The sequence below is a fragment of the Cnephaeus nilssonii genome (assembly GCF_951640355.1).
Source record: "Cnephaeus nilssonii genome assembly, chromosome: 13".
Taxonomy (NCBI): Eukaryota; Metazoa; Chordata; class Mammalia; order Chiroptera; family Vespertilionidae; genus Cnephaeus; species Cnephaeus nilssonii.
In genome coordinates, this window is record NC_137084.1 from 44,216,406 (window position 1) to 44,229,780 (window position 13,375).

The window sequence follows — 13,375 nt, forward strand, 5'->3', positions numbered from 1 at the left end:
TCATGGCAGCAAACATGTTCTGTGATCCTCCATGCAGAAACACATAGGCATTAACATACAAGCATATATGCATAGCCCATGGATACTGACAACAATGTGGTGAAGGGTGTGGTGAAGGGTGGAGAGGGAGAAAGGGGGCAAAATAGGGACATCTGTAATAGTGTCAACAATAAAAAAGAGAAACACATAGGCATTTATTTTTACTTTTTCAAAATAGAAGGGGCCTCTCCCCCTTATTATACAAGTAACATATTTATGGTCAAATAAAACAAATAGTACATAAAATTTTAAAGTAGAAAGGGAACATCACCCATAATCCTTCTCCTCAAAGAAAACTGATATCAAAATAGTCTTTCAGGTTTTTGCTATACATGAAAATATATGCTTCAATAGGGTCTTTTGGAGACACCCCCCCCCCCCCCCTTCATGGAGATCTCTTTTTTAAAAAAAAAAATATTTTATTGGTTTTTCACAGAGAGGAAGGGAGAGGGATAGAGAGCTAGAAACATCGATGAGAGAGAAACATCAACCAGCTGCCTCCTGCACGCCCCCTACTGGGGATGTAGCCGCAACCAATGTACATGCCCTCGACTGGAATCGAACCCAGGACCCTCCAGTCCGCAGACCGACGCTCTATCCACTGAGCCAAACCGGTTTCGGCTCATGGAGATTTCTTAAATGGAAATCAAACCTAACAGTGGAAGGTTCTAGCCTGTGTGGTTTGTAGCTTGTAAAGTATTCACCTGCTGATATTCGGCTGATTTTGGCTCACAAACACAGCAGTTTTATATGGTTCAACCTACTGTACATGAAGCCTAGAATGTCAGAACTGGTAAAGCTCTGAGAGACCTCCAAGTCTAACCGTTTCACGGTGCTGAAGAGGAAAAGGATCAGAGAGAGAAGTGTCCAGCCAGTGTCACATATCACATTAGGGGTAGAATCAGGACTGGTTCTCTTTCCACTGAACCAGATGCACACCCTGCTGCTTTTAATAGGATAGCCTTCCAGGTATGATGATAATCTTGTAGAAGCAGATTTCAACTTGGTATCAGAAAATTTCTCACATAACTCAATCAAAATGGAAGAGGCTGCTTTAGAGGTCGTGAAACCTCAATGCTGGAGTTGTGGCTGGGAAGGGCACCACTGTGACATGGCTGGAGAGGCACATGAACCATGGAGCTAATGAGGCTTAACATTCAGAGCTCTGTATATGCATGGCTCCTTCTTAGGTCTTAGGAGGGGTCCTAGGAATGTATTAACATCCTACATAATAAAAGGCTAATATGCAAATCGACCGAACGGCAGAACGACTGGTCGCTATGACACACACTGATCACCAGGGGGCAGAGGCTCAACACAGGAGCTGCCCCCTGGTGATCAGTGCCCTCCCACAGGGGGAGCGCTGCTCAGCCAGAAGCTGGGCTCATGGCTGGCGAGCGCAGCAGTGGTGGCAGGAGCCTCTTCTGCCTCCGTGGCAGCGCTAAGGATGTCAGCTGTCAGTTGGACATCCCCTGAGGGCTCCTGGACTGCGAGAGGACGCAGGCCAGGCTGAGGGATCCCCCCCCCCCCGCCACTGAGTGCATGAATTTCATGCACCAGGCCTCTAGTGGTAATATACTTTTGTAATAATTGCATAAGTAGGATATTTTTGAATTCTTTTTAAGGAGGGCCCTCAGAATTGTGTGACTTTTAGGCTGTGATCCACTCCTGCACAGCACAGTGCTTTGAGAAGCACTGGGCAAGGAGATCAGAGTTTCTGACTTCCACTCATGGCACTGCTCTGGCCCAAATGGACAGCATGGCACTTGCCCTGCTTTTCTCACAGGGGGGTAAAATCACAAATGTTAAATGGGTTGGAAAACATAAAATGTGAACAAAAATAAGTAACATTGAATTATCTGTAATATGGGATAATAATTGCTGCTTCTCATGGTCACTGAAGATAACACACACACAAATGTGTCCTTAGTACATCTTCTTGTTTTATTTCCCTCTGCTGCAACTTCCTTTTCTCCTTCCTCAAGTCCAAAACCCCCAGCCCCCAATACTCCAGCCACAGGACCAGTCATTGGTTATTATCTTTTGCTACTTCTATATGATTGTTCATAGTTCCCACTGTCTATCAAGTCTATCTTTGATGGAAAAAAGTCCTGTTCCACCAAAAGTCCTGTTCCACAAAGCCCAATGATGGCATCCCAGCCCAATGATGGCATCCCTTAGCATCCCTGTTTCTTGTTGATCTTACAGAAAGGAACAGAGGCCTGATGTGATCCATGGCTGAGTTCTGGAGGCCCTAGAAGACAATCCTCAGCTGTCTTGATCTTCAGCCACCCCAGTTCCTAACATCAGATCATAGTCACACGGTTCTTGATGTACACGTGGTAGGGGTCACTGCGCTTGTCCACTTTGCGGGAGCGGGTGTATCCCAGGATGAGACTGCCCACAGTGGCAGCAAATAGGAACATGACAAAGAGAATATACATGTAGGAGTTGTCATTGCGGCCAGGAAGGTTAGCCCGCTGCTCCTCCGTCAGGTTGTCTGGCCCTGTCCGGCAGAGCAAGTTGCTGTGAAGAGTGGCATTTAGAGCCTTCAGAACAGCGTGCAGACTGTGATACCAGGTCTCAGTCCCATTGGTGGTCTCCATAGCAACAGGGATTTAGGTGGGGAAGAATTGGAGGACACTCTGGTGGCAACAGAAAGAGGAAGGATAGTTTCCATTACCTGCAGCTTGACTGACCTCACTCCTTCAGACCCCAGCTAAAATCCCAATATCACAGTTTATTCTACTTGTTTACTTGTCTGTTTCGCCACTAGACTGCAAGCTCCATGGAGGCAGGGACTATGTTTTACTCACTGCTATACACAAGCCCTCATGACAGCACTCATAGATGCTCAGTAAGTACCCGTGGGATAAAGCCTTCCTTGGCCATTGCAACTCATCTGTCTTTTTTAAAAAATTTTTTTTATTTTTCATTCTGTAACTCACTTTAGGCTAGAAGAAATTTAGGGGTTATTTAATCTAACTCCGTCATACACACATACAGGGAAACAGAGAGCATAAGTGGCTTGACCATGATCCCAGAGAATATTCAGAGGCAGAGTTTAGACAGAGTCCTGCTTTTTGATGGCTAGTTCAGAGTTTCTCGACTCTCATGCCAGCGCTTGGCAGGACCGTGTGGCATTATTGGAAGTATTCCCCAGGACTCTCCTTCAGCACAGTTCTTTTTTATACTCCACAGGTACCTTTGAGATGTTTGGAGATGGCTTAGATTTCGCCTTACCTAGAACCCGAAGCTGGGTCATTTGACCTCTCAAGCATCCTATGTCCCAAGCACTCTGAGTATTCCTACCTATTTAGGATTTTGCTGAGAAGGATTCTGTAAGAAATTCTATTGGAAAGGAATGGCTGGGGAAGCAGGGAGAGGCTGATAACCCCTGCAGGCACTGGAGAAGAGAATAGGGTTGGGCTGGATGGAAGATGGGGAGTGACAGGGGCACTCAGTCTGGTTTGGGGTTTTACCTGCCCCCAAGAGAGAGAAGACACAGCACCTCAACTATCCTGCCTTCTGACAGAGTCACTGTATACCTGGCAAATGATAGGTGATGGAAGGTGTTCCTTTTCCTTCTTCTGGAGACCCTTAGTCTATAATATAGAAAACCATCCTAGCCTTGTGTCCTAGTCTCTAAAAAACCATATCATTCCCTTTAAACAAGGCTCTACACCCACTTCCTTCTGGAAACCTTCACTGAGTATTCCCCACCCCTTAACCATACTCTACAAGCTTTATCACCACAGCCTTCCCTTGGCCCAGCACTTACATAGAAGGCTTTGTGTGGCTGTTCTCTTGTTATTGATAAAGGTATCAGCAGACCACATGCTCCTGGTCAGCAGAGCTGTGTCTCTCCCCTACATCTATAGGGCTATCCTGAGATTGGCTGGGAATTCTCTTTCCCTGGTGCTCTAACCTGAGACTGGCTGGGTGTTCTCCATTCCTCAATAGTCTTGAGTAAATTGGCCACCATTAAAGACTGGTTCTAAAGCCCTCCTTTATCTAGGTAGAACTGTCAACCAACCAACGTCAACAAACTTGGTTATTAACCATAAGGTCTCTTTCCCAGATGACGGAAGATGACGGTTAGTTATGACTATGATAAAATTCATGAACAACTCTAAGAATGCAGAAGTTGGGGGGTGGGGAAAGAATCTAAATAATACAGTCCAGGACTGGCCCACATTTTCTACAACGCCTTTGGGGCCCCATGCTATATAGCACTTGGGCTAACTTATCTGGATGGAGAAGGGGAAAAGAACAAGGGCTTGCTGAGTTAAGACCCAGGAGGCATAAGTTCTCATCTACTACCCCACTTGTCAGGCAACAAATCTGTGCCTTTTCCCCTCATATAGGCCAATGGAAATCAGGAACAGCACAATGAAATTAATGGCTCAACCAATGATTCAACCAGTCATCATTTATGAAGGCTCACTCTTGGGCAGGCTCAGACCCAGCCCCTGTACTGTGGGCACATTGCCAGCTCTTCTATAATACAGGGGACAAGCCAGGGTCTACTGGGGCTTAAGGAAGAAGAGATGGATTTTTATCAGGACTCAGAAAGTGTTCACAGTGATGGAGGCATTCCAGTGGACCTTGAAGGGTTTCCAGGAAGCAGAAAAGGCAAGAAAAGGGAACAGATGAACAAAGGCATGACAACAAGCAAGCACATAAAATGTTTAAAAGAATGGAAAGGAGCATTAGGAGGTTAGAGTGTAAGATGTATGGAGGGCTATGATAAGATGTGGGATGGAGATACTGGTTGAACCTGATCATGGAGGGTCTTGAGTGCCAGACTGCAGATGTAGAACTTTATGTGTAGTTGAGGGAGAGCCATGAAACAGTATTTAAAAAGGGGATACAAGGACCAGATCTGTGCTTGGAGAGGACACTCTGGCTGCTATGTGGACTGAATTGAGGGCGAGATTTAAGACAGAAAACCCAGTGACACAAGGGTCTTGAAATAGTTCAGCTGGAAGACACTCAGTCCTGAGCTGGGACTTAGGGAATGGCAAGGTGGGGGCAGGGACAGATGTGGATGTGAGAGGCATTTGGGGAGGAAATGGCTAATGCAAGGGTTGAGGGAGGAAGGGACTTCAGCCAGTCTTACAGGTAGATAACAGACAGGCGGTGTAAGGGCCCCGAGGAGCCCACTTTGAGAAAAATAAATTTCTCACCCCATTTGGGCTTTCGTTTCCTCATCTATCAAAAAGATTAACATAAGGAGATGTTATGTGGTGGGTATAGAGTTTCAGTTTTGCAAGATGAAAAAGTTCTAGAAAACTATTGCACAACAATGTGAATATAGTTAACACTACTGAGCTGTACTCTTAAAAGATAGGTAACATGGTCAATTTTATGTTATGTGTTTTTCTTTATAACCACAATTTTTAAAAAAAGATTGTCATCCCTGCCTTGCCTCCTTCCAGGCTTGCTTGAGCATATACTTTTATTATGGTGAAGAAGATTTTAAAAATATATTTTGATGTAAACATGATTTTTCCATTTAAACGAAAGTTGATTTTTCATTTTTGAGAAGTAAATATGGATTCACAGGACATACAATGAAGGGGAAGTCTCTCTATTTGTAGTGGCCCAGGGCAGTCCATGTTACCAGCTTTCTTAGATATCCTTACAGGGGGTTTTCAACCGACAGGACAGAGGGAGGGCAACCCCAATCTGTAGAGCTAGAGCTTTATCTGTAGTTGGGGAGTAGTCATGAAACAGTATTTAAAAGGAGCAGATCTGTGCTTGGAGAGGACACTCTGGCTGCTATGTGGACTGAATTGAGGGCAAGATTTAAGGCAGAAAACCCACTGACAAGGGTCCTTTGGAAGACTCACCAAATACCAGGCAAATTCCTCTGGTTCCGAGTTGGCTTCAGGAGTCTCCTTCTGGGCGCCCTAAGGCTCCTCAGCCCCTCGGCCTCTTTAGGATGTCTCTGGACACATTTGCGGTCTCAGTATTCACTTCGGGAGTTGGGAGGCCCAGAACTAGAAAGCAGGAGAGGGGGCAGAAAAGGAAAGAAGCAGAGAAAGAAAAACCTTTAGGACCTGGGTGGCTCACCCAAGACTGGGCCCCAAGGGTTGTGCAATAGCCTTGCTGTGGGCTTTGACCCCCCTTCCTCTTCTCCTCCTCTTCCTGCAGCAGCTGGGCCAGGCCAGTCTAGGGTTACAGCTACAGGAACTGTGCAGTGGCCAAGGGACATCTGATTGCTGTTCCCCGACTCCAGGCCCACAATGTTTCAACTGGGTGACTTCATGAGGAACCTCAGTTTAACATGTGAACTGCTCAGGGACCAGTCTAAAACATTCCCTTTCTCAAGGGTCCTGGTGTCTCAGCGGGAGCCTCTGAAAGGCTGAAAGGGCTGGAGAGCCAAGGGAAGATACAAGTGGTAGAATGGCAGTTGGCAGTTGGGTTGATATTTTACATAGGAACAAAGGATATTCACAATAGCCTATTTGGATATACTGGGTATAGACATGCTAACAGCATCAGCACTACCTGTAGCATAGCTCATTGTGAAAATGAAGGAAAAAAACTACTTCGTGTCTGGCACCAGACACTCCACAGACATGGTGGTGGTTTTATTTTTGTGGAACAGAGGTTGGCAGGGCCTTCAGAGTCCATCCAGTCTAACCCCCCTCGTTTGACAGGGAAGGAAATGGAAACCCAAGGAGCTGTCTTGGTTCAGCTATTTTGTGTGTGACTTTGGGCACGTGACTTCCCTTTTCTGGGCCCCCAGCTTCTGTCTGCATCTATAAATTGAAGGGGATTTATGATAGGTTCCGGCCAGCTCTAATATCCCAAGAGGGTACAAATCACAAAACCACACTGTAAGATTTTGGGAGATCAGATAGGCTGGTGGGAAAAGCATTTTGGGGGCTTTCTAGAGCCTCTCAGATCACAAGATAGAGAAGGCTGCAGACTTTTTCCTCACAAGTTAAAATTCTGAGCCCTGGGACCGAGTTATACTTGCTATTCCAGCCTAGAAAAACTGAGAACCAAATTGCTTGACTTATTCCATGATAAGATTTTTTCCTCTTAACAGGAGGGGACAGAGTCTATGCAGAAAGTGGGGATAGGGGAATAGGGTAGGCGTTGAGTGAGATTCAGTGAGAGGACTTCTCTGTGTAGACCTGGATGCTTGTAATCTGATGGGAAAGAAAAGAAACCACAGTTAGTGGTTTTTATGTGCTGGATTGGGGTGGGAGAGAGGGTCTGGGTGTAAGGACATCCTGTCCTTTGGGTCAGGAGAGGCAGAGAGCTGATAAAGGGACAGGTTGGTTCTTTTTGGCCTGCCTCTGGGCCCCAAGTTGGGGATCTGGCAGTTGGCAACATTTGGAGTTCTGTTCCTCTTTATGAGCTCCTTGGCTCCAAGATAGTCACTGATTATGAAGTTCATAATGACAAGGGAGACAGCTATTGCTTTGCAGAGTCTTTAACTTAAAATAGGAGATAGGCCAGTTAGGAAGAAACTGACCAAGCTGAAAGAGATTTTAAAGATCATTTAGCCCTGGCTGGTGTTGCTAAGTGGTTAGAGCATCAGCCCACACATCCAAGGATCGTGGGTTCAATTTCCAATCAAGGGTATGTACCTGGGTTGCAAGTTTTGATCCCTGGGGCACATACAGGGGGCAACCAATCAATGTGTCTCTCTCACATCAATATTTCTCTCTCTTTTCCCCCCTTTCTCCCTCCCTCCCTTCCATTCTCTCTGAAAAAAAATCAAAGGGGGACCCTAGCCTGTTTGGCTCAATGGATAGAGCATTGATTCTGGTCAAGGGCATATGCCCGGGTTGTGGGCTTGATCCCCAGTAGGGGGTGTGCAGGAGGCAGCCAATCAATGATTCTCTCTCAGCATTGATGTTTCTCTCTCTCTCTTCCTCTCCCTTCATCTATGAAATCAATAAAAATATAAAATAAATAAATTAAATAAAATAATCAAAGGGGGAAAAATCCTTGGGTGAAGATTAACAACAACCAAAAGATTATTCAGCATCTAGATTCTAGGCCAACCCCTGCATTTTGTAGATGGGGAAACTGAAGCTCAGTAGGTAAAGTGACCCATGGAATGCTGTTCGGTGCTCTTTTTACTACTAATGACAGCATTCCTTGACATCTGAGCTGCATATCACACCAAACACAGCCTCCTTGTGTTCTGGGCATCATCTCCTCTAACTCCATGACTATTGCTTTTTCCTGCACTACAGATTCCCGCCCATCTTAATTGAGGATCCAGTAAGGGGGCAAAGGTGGTAAATTTTGGAGGAGTTAACCTTCCTTTAGAGTCTCCTCCCCCATGGCCCTTTCTGCTTCAGACCTACTCCTGGTCCCCTGAACAAGCCAGACACACTCTCTTCCTCCACAGACTATTGCTACTATTTCGTGCACATTAACAGTTTCTCCCTAAATGTTCTGTACTTGAACTCACCTGACCTCTAACTTGGAGGTGGAGGCATACAGCTGTGATCTAAAGGATTAAATGGGTATCTTAGTGACTTTTTTTCCCCCAGATTTTTCTGGGCAAAAGTGAACCACCACCATTGGTTTTTTTGGTTTACCCATTGCTCTGTTTCAGCTACTCTTTTTAAAAAATATTTTTATTGATTTCAGAGAGGAAGGGAGAGGGGGAGAGAGATAGAAACATCAACGATGAGAGAGACTCATGAATTGGTTGCCTCCTGCATGCCCCTTCTGGGGATTGAGACCACAACCCAGGCATGTGCCCTGACTGGGAATTGAACCCAGGACCTCTTGGTCCATGGGACAATGCTCAATCCACTGAGCCACCACAGCTGGGCTCAGCTACTCTTAAAAATGAGTGTCTTAAGTGCCTGGAAATGTGATAGAGGCAGAGTGTAGGGAATACAGAGATAACTCCTAGGATACACAATTTTGCCACTGGTCCTTCTGGAGATCTTGTCACCACCATGGATTAGGGAGCCAATGGATGAGAGAAGAGTTGCAGGAATGGATCTTTTCATATAGTTGGAAGGAGATGCAGGAATAAAATCTGAACTAGAAGGGATCTTAAAAAATCATGTCATTGGTGCAAACCCCTCATTCAACCAGTGTGAAGAGGGCTCCCCAGAGAGGAAATCACTTGCTTAATGTCTCATAACCTAGGAGGGGTAGAGCTGGGACCAGAAACAGGTATCCAGTCCACAAATCTTTCCACTATAAATTCTCTGTTGCCTATAGAACAGTCTAATCTTCTCTAATTACCATTTAAGCTCCTTTGGATGTGACCCTGCCTCTAGTCCCATCTTACCACAGCTTTCCCCAGTGTCCTGTAGCCCATGGTACTGAGCTACGGGCCATTCTCAAAACATGCCTTGCACTTGCACACCTCTCTCCTTTGCTCATGCTGTTTTCGTAGGCAGGAATGCCCGTCCTCTTTTTATCTGCATGGTGAACTCCAGTATCCTTTAAGACATAGCTCTAATGTCATCTCTGTAAACTCTCTCCTGAGACACCCCTTCCTACTCTCTAGCTAGTTATTCACTCCTTCTTGTTCGTTCCTACAGTGTTTTGCATAAAACCCTATTAGAGCATTATGCTGTACTGAAATCGTATGTCTAAGTATCTATATAGAATCTATCTATCTATTCATGGTGAGGTATGAGGACAGGTACCTGTCATACATTTCTTCTTCTTTTTTTAATTTTAAATTTTTGTTGACTTTAGAGAGAGAGAGGAAAGGAGGGAGGGAGGGAGGGAGAGAGAGAGAGACATTGATGTGAGAGAGCAACATAGACCAGCTGCTTCCTACATGCATCCCAACCAGGGATCAAACCCACAACCCGGGTATGCGCTTGACAGAGAATCAAACTACTACCTTTCGGTGGATGCTCCAACCAACTAAGCTATAGGAGCCAGGGCTGTCATACATTTCTTTATTCCCTGGGCCTGAGCACATAGCAGGCATTGAAGAATAAATTAATCAATGCCTTTTCTTATTAGACCATCCCTCTCCAGTACACCCATGCACATTCATGCAAACAGCTTACATTACTTAAGAAACAACTTCAAGGGCAGGCCAAAACAGATTCCATTTGGTCTGAAAAAGGGGAGGCTCAAGGAAAGAAATCACCTTCCCCACTAATGCCTCCCCGAGTTCTCAGTCCGGTGGGGAAGTGAGTCAGGGCTTTGAAACCCAGACATTCCCTGACCTGCACCCCATTCAATCCAAAGGGCAAACATTCTTGGCCCCAAAACACCGGTGTGGCTTTGTAACCCTCTTTCCTGTGTACCTACCCCGGGCGTGGCCATACACACCCACCCACTGCACTCACGCAACTCCCAGTCACTCAGCCGGTGATCTTGCCTTTCAAGTGTTCCTTTCATGGTCCTAATCTTGGCTTCATGCTCGGCTAAGTGACCTTGAGCACTGCACTTACGTTCTCTGAAACTCATCTAAGGGATGGGGATAATTACCCCTGATTACCTCCCATGGGAACTCGGGGAGGCATTAGTGGGGAAGGTGTTTTAGAAATTGCAAAGTATTATTTAAATATAAGAGATAATTATTGGGCAGTCCTGTCACCTTGTTTCTTTACCCACCCAGCTACCGCAGTATTACCAAGAACAGCCATCCCTATGTCCTCTATGAGCCCAGAGGTTCATATTATTCCTCTTGGTTCTTCAGAAGCCTTCCTTGTTTTTCATCCTCTCTGATCAGTCCTGTAGTCTCTTTCCATTTAGGGGTACCATTCCACAGTCCTGTCATTGATGGAGAACACACTAGAGTGGGAATCAAAAGACCTGCCCCTGTTTGCCAATGTGTCTAGCCATGTGTCCTGGTGAAGTCGCTTCTCCACTCTGGGCCTCATTTTCCCCATCAGTAAGATGGGGTTTCTTGTGTTGCCTAACTCTTAGAAGGTATTTTGAGCATCTACCCATTCAGTGTGGATAGAAATGTGTTCTGAGAAGTGTGGAGTGAGTGAGGATGAAGAAGGCTGTTGGTTATTATCTCGAGGCGTCAAGAAAATGCAAAAGCAGTTTCCATGGTGCCAGCATCAGGTCTCTTCCATTTGGAGACAGAGCAGCTGGGTGCCAGGAGGAGCTCACACATTTACAAGGCACCTGTGTAGGTGAAGTGGAGAAAGCCCTGGCCTTGGGTTCTTTCTGTTCCCTGGTGTGACCCTGGGCAAGTCTTCTCCCCCTGGGCCTCAGTTTCCCCACATAAAATTGGTGAGGAATAGGTTGTGAGAAGGAGATACTCTCCGTGGGCCATCACACAGGGTCTGAACTCATCATCTCCCTTTTAGAAAAGGGAGGCCTAGGTCCAGACCCCTGTCCCCTCATGTCACATGCAGTGCATGGGCAGCGGGGCCCAGAGGTCCACTTTATGGGTGGTGACCCAGGAAAAGAAAGCACAAGGCATAGAGCAGGTGGGCGACTGGCACAGGTTTAAACCCATAAACTAGAACTTGGCTCCGGACTCCCAGCCTAGACCGATGTTATTAGCAGCAGAAGACGCTTTGGGGGGATCCCCAGGCATTTCCCAGGACTGGGGTGCATATGGGGAGTAGCCATGAGGCACATCAACTCTCGCAGAGCAAGCGGTCCGGTCCGACCAAGCAAGAAGGCACTCTGGGTCCCGGGGTGCCATTTCCGCGTGGGCACTCGCTGCTGGCCCGCAGGTGTTCGCTTGCATATCTGTGGATGGGGAAGCCTTCGTGCTGCCCTCCACGGCCCCCCACGGAGTCTCAGGGGGAGGGCCAGGAGCCCAGCTCCGCACTCCCACAAGCGCCTGCCCGGGAACCCCGCTGCGCTGTCCTGGGGCGGATCAGCCTCGTTTCTGAGCCGACCCCCCTCCTCGGCTCCATGGTCTCAAGAGAGAAGATACCTCATTTCTAACCGCCCCCCCCCCCCCCCCACACACACACACACCTCCCGCCAGCTCAGCCTTCCCAGCCCTGCGGGTGCGCTTTACCTGTCTCTCCCGAAGGGTCCAAGGCTCCGAGGGGCGTGGGTCGGCTGGTGGGACACCGCGCCCTGTGCTGGAGGGTGCGCCGCCCTGCACCCTTCGTTCCGATGGCCCTTCCGTGTGCAGCCCCTGCCCAACACCGCCCCGAGCCCCCTCAGCTTTGCTTACCGACCCGCACTTGGCTCCCTTTTTCCTTCCTTAGGGCGTCCCCTCCTCCGGCCCCGCCCGCCCGCCAGCACACCCCCTTCTCCCCGCGCTGGCTCCGGGCGCCTCCGCCCAGCTGCATGGCCTCACCCCACTGTGGGCGCCTACCCTTCCGTCCCCTGCAGCGCCTGCTTCCTGGACCTGCGGCGGAAAGCCTCCCGCTTTGCTGAGCTTGCCCAGCCTGAGGCCAGTCTCCAGAAAACGAAGCTGAACACTGGCTGCGTGGTGGTGGGCGAGTCACTGTTTCTCGCGGGGTCTTGGCTTCCTTGCCATAAAATAGCTACAACCCTGCATGCATCCTTCACAGGGTGATGGTCAGGGTCAGATGAGATCTTAGACTCCAAAGTGTTAAAGCCGAGTGGTCACTGGAGAAGTCTGATTCTAACGCAGAGGCCCAGCTGGGGAGACAATGGCCCAGGTTCACCAAGGAAGTTGTAGCAGCACTGACTCAGAATCCAGGACACCACTCTCTCTCCTTCACCCCCACTGATGTCTCCTTCCTCCAAGACTCAGTGGCTCTTCTCAGTCCAGACAACTGGTGTCCAGCCGCACACCTCACTGGTCCCTGACTCAGAACACCCTTCACTTTCTGGCCACCAGGCTAACTCGAACTACTGTCTGGTGACTCTGCAGGCTCCAGAAAAGAGAAGCAGCTAGAGACAGCTGGGAAATGGCCAGGGGGCTAGGGCAGGGGAGTGGACAGTGGCTGGGAACAGCCTCTCAGGGACTCTGTGGGAGTCCTTATCAGATTCCTCTTTATCAGCCTATGGCCTTGGAATAATTAATAACAAACAGGCCAGCTCTTGCTCCCTTGCAAAGACCTATTCCGGGACATCTAAGGAGCATACCCTCAACCACAGACTCACAGACTACATCTAGGAAGTGCTATCATTTTAGAAAGACCTACCACATGGAGGGAGTGTTGAATCTTCATCAAAACATGTTTCTTCCGTTTTATCTCTGCGGGTGTGTATTTTGACCCAGCTACAACTTTTAGTCTGGAAATCACCGATCAGGGAAGTCATCCTGAGCCTGGTCTCAAATTTCATTCTGCCCGAAACTCACCTTGGAGCTTATTTTAGGAAAATAGACTTTTGGGTTCCACTCCAGAGGCTCTGATTCAGGAGATTTGGAATGTAGCCCAGAAATTAACTTTTTTTTTTTTTTTTTTTTTTTTAAAGATGC

The 13,375-nt window shown here is 47.6% G+C and overlaps 1 protein-coding gene across 4 annotated transcripts; it reads right to left on the reverse strand.

Moving 5' to 3' along the window:
• Positions 1–444: 444 nt before the first annotated feature.
• On the reverse strand, positions 445–12,278 carry KCNE3 (potassium voltage-gated channel subfamily E regulatory subunit 3). 4 transcript variants are annotated; one of them, XM_079787278.1, is made up of 4 exons: positions 11,993–12,185; positions 9,690–9,735; positions 5,895–6,044; positions 445–2,684 (listed from the first exon to the last, which is right to left on the reverse strand). In XM_079787278.1, the coding sequence occupies exon 4, from the start codon at positions 2,643–2,645 to the stop codon at positions 2,346–2,348; it is 300 nt and encodes a 99-aa protein (XP_079643404.1). In that variant the 5' UTR covers positions 2,646–2,684; positions 5,895–6,044; positions 9,690–9,735; positions 11,993–12,185; the 3' UTR covers positions 445–2,345. The 4 variants fall into 4 exon arrangements, with proteins under 4 accessions (XP_079643404.1, XP_079643405.1, XP_079643403.1 ...); XM_079787279.1 differs by lacking the exon at positions 9,690–9,735 and having other exon boundaries at positions 12,155–12,278; XM_079787277.1 differs by lacking the exon at positions 9,690–9,735.
• Between the last annotated feature and the right edge of the window lie 1,097 nt (positions 12,279–13,375).